General features: G+C 32.9%; 1 protein-coding gene across 1 annotated transcript; it reads left to right on the top strand.

Annotated features, from left to right (window-relative positions):
• The first annotated feature begins 2078 nt into the window (after positions 1–2078).
• On the top strand, positions 2079–7433 carry LOC149188306 (putative LRR receptor-like serine/threonine-protein kinase At5g48740). Its single transcript, XM_089409919.1, has 15 exons — positions 2079–2406; positions 2567–3095; positions 3418–3899; positions 3986–4112; positions 4327–4398; positions 4558–4626; positions 4723–4794; positions 4899–4970; positions 5119–5321; positions 5440–5648; positions 5880–6006; positions 6100–6168; positions 6332–6521; positions 6619–6751; positions 6859–7433. Exons 1-15 carry the CDS (start codon positions 2325–2327, stop codon positions 7189–7191), a joined length of 2769 nt encoding a protein of 922 aa, XP_089266045.1. The 5' UTR covers positions 2079–2324; the 3' UTR covers positions 7192–7433.
• The last annotated feature ends 766 nt before the right edge of the window (positions 7434–8199 follow it).

The raw sequence follows: 8199 nt of genomic DNA, 5'->3' as shown, positions 1-8199 counted from the left end.
TATCGTCGAACGCCAAGTATACGCAATAGAAATTAAAAATCTTTCTTTATTTTTTATATTTATTTAAATATATAAATTTGATTTAATTATTTAAATATATTTAATTTTAATTATAAATCTAAATAAAATGTAATCCAATTATCGGGTCAGCAGTCTTCATTTCATATAGTCTCATTACGTGTGGAATATCTCGTCGAACGTCAAGTATACGCAAAACAAATTAAAAATCTTTCTTTATTTTTTTTTATATATTTATTTCAACATATAAATTTGATTTAATTATTTAAATATATTTAATTTTAATTATAAATCTAAATAAATGTAATCCAATTATTACAATTAAATATTGATTTAATTATTTAAATATATTTAATTTTAATTATAAATCTAAATAAAATGTAATCCAATTGAATATAAGTCAGGTCAGCACTCTTCATTTCATATAGTCTTCATTACGTGTGGAATATATCGTCGAACGTCAAGTATACGCAATACAAATTAAAAATCTTTCTTATTTTATATATATATTTATTTCAATATATAATTTGATTTAATTATTTAGATATATTTAATTTTAATTATAAATCGAAATAAAATTTAATCTAATTATTACGATTAAATACAAGTCAGGTCAGCAGTCTTCATTTCATATAGTCTTCATTACGTGTCAAATATATCGTAGAATGTCCAGTATACGCAAAACAAATTAAAAATCTTTCTTTATTTTTTTATATATTCATTTCAATATATAAATTTGATTTAATTATTGCTATATTTATTTCAATATATAAATTTGATTTAATTATTTAAATATATTTAATTTTAATTATAAAACTAAATAAATTTAATCCAATTATTTAAGATTAAAGACAAGTCAGGGTCAGCAGTCTTCATTTCATATAGTCTTCATTACGTGTGGAATATATCGTAGAACGTCAAGTATACGCAAAACAAATTAAAAATCTTTCTTTATTTTTTTATATTTATTTCAATATATAAATTTGATTTATTTATTTAAATATATTTAATTTTAATTATAAAGCTAAATAAATTGTAATCCAATTATTACGATTAAAAATAAAAATTTAGATATTTTAAACCAGCCTTGAATACAAACTAGATTTATCTCAAATATTTATGCTGAAACTTGATATGTCATCCTTTTTACAAAACTTTTTATGCTGAAACTTGGTATGTCATCCTTTTTACGAAACTTTTAGAAAGCGTCATGCGACTTTTGATGTACAAAAATCTTTGTACCAATTTTTTTTTATAAAATTTTAAAGTTCGGAAAGACATATTTACTCTAATTAAATTATAATTTAATGGTTCAAAACAATTTAATTATTAAATTTTATTCCATATAAATGGTTAATTTATTTATTTAAATTTTGCTTTATATAAATTTTAATCTCATTATTTATTTTTAATTATTAAATTTTACTCTATATAAATTTTAATCAAATTATTTATAAATTCTAATTTAATTATTTACTATTAAAATTAAAATTAAAATAAAAAAATTATATATATAAAATTATTTATAAATTTTAATCTAATTATTTATTATTAAAATTAAAATAAAGATAAGAAACTATATATGGGATTTACCCCTAATTCAAAAAAATCTGCTCGCTAATCAAATTAGCAGACGTCTTGAACTCTAGATTGGAAAAATAGTTAGCAATAAAAACTCTACCAACTCAAATATCCTTAAAACTCCTTAAAACTGACCAATTTTAAATAATAAAAACAAAAAAATTCTCTAATAAAGTTTTAATATAAACACTAGTTAAAATTATTCAAATATATTGGTATAAATGTTTATGATAAGTCGCTGTGTGGTTAAGACAAATATTAGGTAAGGTGCACCTCCTGGAATTTTCAATGATGAGACTTTTGTTCCAATCTCCTCCAATTTCCTGCAATCTGACATCCTTGATTGTCAATGGATTTCTGCAATAAATTACCACAAATATGAAGTAAACTATAAATAAAATGTGCTCACTAAAATCTGATTTATGCTGATTTTATGAAAGGTATGCTGATTTTATGAAAGGTGGTCGGCCTTGTATGAATACAGAAATCTGGATTGAAAAGCTCCTTCGTGAAGGTTGATCAGTCCGGGTTTGTGTTAATAGAGAAATTTGGGTTGAAAACCTCCATTGTCATTAAGGCTGGTAATAGCTGAGATACAAATCAATTTGACGGCATGAAACACCTGATAAGGTTGCTGTAAGCCAGAAACAGTGTAAATCGCGAGACTTCGTAAAGAAACCGTGAGGTTTGTGCAAACCGGAGACTTTCTGAAAATTGATCCAACCATGGAAAGAAGAGGTACCCTCGCTTGGATGGCCATGAACGCGCTGTTATGTTTATTAGCTATTAATGTTATTGCTCAACCAGGTATTATTCGAATATTTTAAACTAGCTCTGCCCGGTTTTTAAGTGTCCAGAATCGTCATTGAAGCTTGTTTTGTTCATTTTCTTTGGTTGAAGCTTGTTTTGTTCATATTCTTTGGTTGAAAAAAATTCTTTCATTACGTAATTATATTTTGGGCACCAGGGTTTGTCAGCATCGATTGTGGAGCAGAAAGACATCACACTAGCGAAAACAATATAACATGGGTTACCGATGCCGATTACATAAGCGTGGGTGACACAGAAGTGACAGGGGACGCAACCTTACCATCTTACTTGCAAAGAATGCGCTTCTTCCGAAAGCCTCTGAACAAGTCTTGCTACCAATTGCCTGTCGCCTCCAATGTGCCTTACCTCCTCAGAGTATGGTTTGCGCTTGGAAATTACAGCGGATACCAAACGTCATTCGCTTTCTCTACTGAGACACTGGGTATGTTATATATGGATAAGTTAACAATCACTGACCAAGATCCATTATATTATGAACGAATCTTGGTTAGTTCTGGCACTGTGTTGTACATTTGCTTAATTAGAACTTCTGAGAGTGATGATCCGTTTATCAATGCTATCGAGTTGAGGACCCTCCGACATGGCATGTACGGGCAGGCTAAGCCAGGAACAATGTTGCATTCAACAGGATCCAGAATTGATTTTGGTGGACATTCGATTGTTAGGTGAACATTTCGAACTTTATATACATTTTCATAAACTACCTACTGATTTTTATATTATTCGTTGCAATCTTTGGTTGTCCTGTAGATTTATATTATTCCACGCTAACAACAAACTCTATCTCTATTTCAACATACTCTTATCTCTATTTCAACATATTGGTGAGCAAATATGGGAATAAAACTATTTTAAGGTGATAAATTTAGAGGAAACTTTAAACACCCATGCCAGATATGCGAAACGATGAATGTTTGATGTGTGAAGTTCAATTATATTTTTTTAATGATTGAGCTGAATAGCTTTGTATATTGTTGAATTAAGCAGATATCCTCTAGACAAATTCGACCGCATCTGGGAATCACATGTAAGCCTTGATAATTCAAGTATTGCACGGAATGCAAGTTCGAAACAACCCATTTCAACTAACGATACCAAAAACCTTCCCCCAGCTACTGTCATGCAAAATGCGTGGGTCATAAACGTGAACAGCTTTGAAACAATTATTAGGACACACAGCTTTGGGAAAAAATCATTACTGTTGTTATATTTTGCAGAGATCGACACTCATCTAAATCCAGCTCAATTTAGATCTTTTTACATTACCATAAATGGGCAAAAACGGTCTGACGTCATTACGCTGGTGCCTAATTACTCTGCCTTAGAGTTAGCATTGACATCCAATGAAACAACAGATATCTTCAAATATGACCTCGTGAAGGCCATTAACTCCACCACTCGTCCTCTAATCAACGCGCATGAGTATTATTTTATTCTGGATACGGAACCGGCAACATATTCGCAAGACAGTAAGTTCCCTCACTGCATTTTTCACACTCAAAATTCTTGATATTATAATGGACTGTCTAACGGCCATGTGGTTCATAAATTGCAGTCGAAGCTCTTGAAGCTATCAAAGGCAGGTTTAACATGAAAGATTGGATTTCGGATCCTTGCTATGCGCTACCGTGGGATGGAATTGGTTGTGACAACAGATCGTCGGTAATAAGAATTTCGGAAATGTAAGTTCAATTTACAGCTCAGAAATGCAAGTTTACTTTACGGATCATCACGATGGTTAAAATTGAAACTGATGTTAAGTTTCGTTGACAGCTCATTACTTATTTGTAAAGTGGACAATTTTTTAAATTTGTTCACAGTTTAATCAGCTGAAATTGTAAAATTGGCCAACTTATAGGTTAAATTGTAAGTGCTTACCAAAATCCTTTTTGTCAGCAATTTATCTGGAAGGAATATCACCGGATCAGTTCGTCAGGATATTGGACAGTTGAATGCATTAATTAACTTGTAAGCAGACAATCTAATTTATGTGTATCCCTTATCAAACGCTACTGGTGAACATGTTAATATTTTGTAAGAAGTATTGACGATTCATAACTTTCCTCATGTAGAATAGAAATATAGTTTGTATTCCAGTATTACATTCATTCGCATTGAAATTTACAGGTCACTTGATAACAATCAGCTGATGGGCCATTTGCCCAATTTATCGAGTTTAATTATGTTGGAGCGATTGTAAGTTCTTTCTATTAAAGAATTATGTGTTTTGAGAAAAGAATATCGATGTCATTTTGTAAAAACTTATCGCTATTTCATTTGTGGAATGTGTAGACACCTTCAGAACAACAATTTGACAGGCAGTATTCCAGACTGGTTATCTAAACTCAAACACCTTAAAGAGTTGTACGTCTATCTTTCCTCTATTGCTTTACTTTTGTAAATTCCTTTCAAAGTAGAGGGAATTCTTTAGTAATAGCTTATAACAATCTTTTTAATCATTGTGACAGGTTTATAGAGAACAATAATTTTAGTGGTGTAATTCCACAGCAACTTCTGGACAATCATTCATTGAAACTCAAGTAATGTAGCATTTTCTTTTAATTCACCACAGATTCCCTTGATCGATTCCCATTGTCATAATAGCGCAGACAACTTTAATATTGCAAATGTTGAAAGTCCAGACTCCATATAATCTAAGTCAATGTCCCTTTATTTGATGTGTCGCAGTTACTCTTGGAACCAGTACTTGTGTATGCACAAGGGGGAATGTATCCAGAGAATTCAAAATCCCAGAAATAATTCAAGAAAGGACAAAAGAAGTGTTGTCCTTGGAGTAACACTAAGCGGAGCTGTAATCACGGTTTTAGCTTTCAGTGTGGGTATTGCTGTATACTGGAAAAAATTCAGGATAAGACAACCCCTCAATGAAGGTTGGGAAAGAGCTTAAATTTTAGCTGAAATATTGTAATATGAGACATCCTGGTTCTCTTCTCTATGAAACTGATTAACATTGTGCTTTCATTCTCTGTAAATTTACATGGAATGCAGAGTATCCAAATATCATGGTTACAACTCGAGCAAAGTCTGGTGCGTTTACTTTGAAAGAGATTACGGAAGCCACACAAAACTTTAGTAGGAAGATTGGACAAGGGGGCTTTGGATCAGTGTCCTACGGTAAACTGCCAGACGGAAAAGATATAGCGGTTAAAGTGCTGTCATTGTTCTCCAAACAAGGAGTTCACGAGTTCCAGAACGAGGTATGTCTGAGAATAAGCATGTAATATGATTCAACTTCTTCATCTTGTCTAATGACATTGACATTGAGAGTGGCGTGGGAACACCCAAGTGACAATGTCCTTCACTTGATTAATGGGTCGATCTTCTCTACTCAATTCAATTTCTGCATCTTGTCTAATCACATTGAAATTGAGAGTGGTGTGGCTGTACCCATAAGTTTAAAGTAACAATGTGTATCACTTGATTAATAGGTCGATCTTCTTTCTCCAATCCATCATAAGCACTTGGTACCTTTACTCGGCTACTGTATTGAATCGAAAGAACTTATGCTTATCTACGACCACATGTCTGGAGGGTCCCTAAGAGACTGCCTTTATGGTAAATATGTTTAGCCGATCAATATTGTTTGCACGTTAATATTAATCAGAACGATTGCCAAAAAATTATTTGATTCTCAATTTATTTTTCCAGGTGCTAGCTCGGAAATTTCAGAGCTAAACTGGAAAACAAGGCTCAAAATAGCATTAGATGCGGCGCAGGGTAACTCAGCATTTTTTTTTTTACTTACAATAGATTTATGTGACCCAAAAGCTGATTCACGTGATTACAAATAGATAAGTCGATATTTGAATTTTAAGTTACAAAGGACAGATCTTGAGCAATTATATTTCTCATGTAATCAATTTATGATTCCTGTTTGAAGGGTTGGAATACCTGCACACTGGTTGCACACCGAAGATAATTCACAGGGATGTCAAGAGCGCCAACATCCTGTTGGACAACAATCTGAACGGAAAACTGGCTGATTTCGGTCTTTCAAGGATGACAATTGATGGGGAGGCTACTCATGTTACCACGACAGTTAAAGGAACCCCAGGATACCTCGATCCAGAGTATATGAGGCGTACCTTGCACTTTCTTTATACAATATTCTTGATGATAAACGACCACGTAAAATGTGTAATTTTTTTGTTTGGAATGCTTTCACAGATATTTTCAAACTCAAATGTTGACGGAGAGAAGCGATGTATATAGTTTTGGAGTGGTTTTGTTAGAGATCATATGCGGCAGACCACCGATAAATGCAAATCTGCCTGAGGTGGAAGTAAACCTTGTTCAATGGGTGAGGAATCTGAATATATTAAATATTTAAATATGTTGCATTATTATGATTGTCAAGGGCATCCACTGCCACATATCACCAATAATTAGATTTGGACGTTTTTATAGGTCACACCTTATGTGAAAATGGACGGAAATCCTGACCAAATAGCAGAGATAGTCGACAAAAGGTTGGGTGGAGACTACGACATAAAATCAATCACTAGTATGGCCAAACTAGCACTTAAATGTGTTGAGGCAAAACCATCGTCAAGGCCAAGTGCAACTGACGTAGTAGCAGAAATAAGAGAGGCTATCATACAGGAGAATACGAATAATGCTCGAATTTCAGAGGAAGCCGGTATCAAATATGGAGATTTGCAGGCGGACCCAGTTTGTTCAGGGGTGGATAATATGGAGCGGGCTGATAACAGCTCCAACCTACCAAAAGTTGGAAGATGAGTTCAGACGTAATGATATATGTTCAATAGATCATATGGACTTGGTGACGGAATGATATATGTTCAATAGATCATATGGACTTGGTAATGCAAGTAAAGCCAGTGTCGATTTCTTCTTTGTTCAGATTCAGTTGTTGAACCTCTTTATGACCGGGAATGTTATCTTGAAAGTCCGTATAATTTTCATTCAATTATGTTTTTAAGCTATTTACACTGCCCGAGGTGCTGTATGATTTCATCCCAATTTTTTAAAGTTCTTTTAATAAGCAATCCTTTGTAAGATCGTTAAGCAAAGCTTTTGAGCATGTTTACCCAATTTTTTAAGCACGGTGGTTTTTTTATTACGTAATCCTGGCTAACATCATCAGCAAAGCTTTGACCATATTTACCCATTTTTTTAGCATTTAATACTAATACATTGCGTGTTTTTTTTGGAACAATTCTCCTAACTGTCACTGTGTATGTCTGTACTATTCAATAACTGCCACTGTGTACCTATCTGTACGATTAGACAGAAAATATATAGAATGTTAGATGAGTGAAGATTTTTAGGCGGTCGGATTAAAAATTTAGAGAAAACTAATAATTAAGTTGCGTAATAGACACGTTTACTTTTGATGAAAAAAATTGATAGCCTGGTTTATTCCCCTTTTTAATTCCGGTTGAGTTTCTTGCAATCGGCATTCAAATATTCTAGGAATTACCTGCACAAAATACTGAGATTCTATCAGGGGATACACGATTACACCAAACCCTAACAAACGTCGTGATTACTGCATATGACATCAAAATACAACAACCTGCAATCTTCACCACTTTTAAGGTAATGTTTCTATGATCTCTGTGTGATAAAGTAATCTATCTTTGAATTAGAGAGCAACACCAGTTTCAGTCTTCCAGGCCAAACAAGACGTGTTAGAAGATGCATTTGTCTAAATTGGAGCCTCAGTGCGTATCACTTCCAAACAAAAGATTCCAAAAAACATCCCTCGGACAATATCAAAGTGAG

Source organism: Pinus tabuliformis, chromosome 3_1, assembly GCF_031772625.1.
Source record: "Pinus tabuliformis cultivar Carrire ecotype Pingquan chromosome 3_1, CPIR1, whole genome shotgun sequence".
In the NCBI taxonomy this organism is placed as follows: Eukaryota; Viridiplantae; Streptophyta; class Pinopsida; order Pinales; family Pinaceae; genus Pinus; species Pinus tabuliformis.
This window is presented reverse-complemented; position numbering and strand designations above follow the sequence as displayed.

Excerpts from the sequence above, each read along its gene's own strand:
- LOC149188306 (XM_089409919.1), top strand. The coding sequence starts at position 2,325 with ATGGAAAGAAGAGGTACCCTCGCTTGGATGGCCATGAACGCGCTGTTA. Across the intron at positions 3,900-3,985 it reads GGCAACATATTCGCAAGACA|TCGAAGCTCTTGAAGCTATC; the intron begins GTAAGTTCCCTC and ends CATAAATTGCAG. Across the intron at positions 6,752-6,858 it reads AAGTAAACCTTGTTCAATGG|GTCACACCTTATGTGAAAAT; the intron begins GTGAGGAATCTG and ends ACGTTTTTATAG.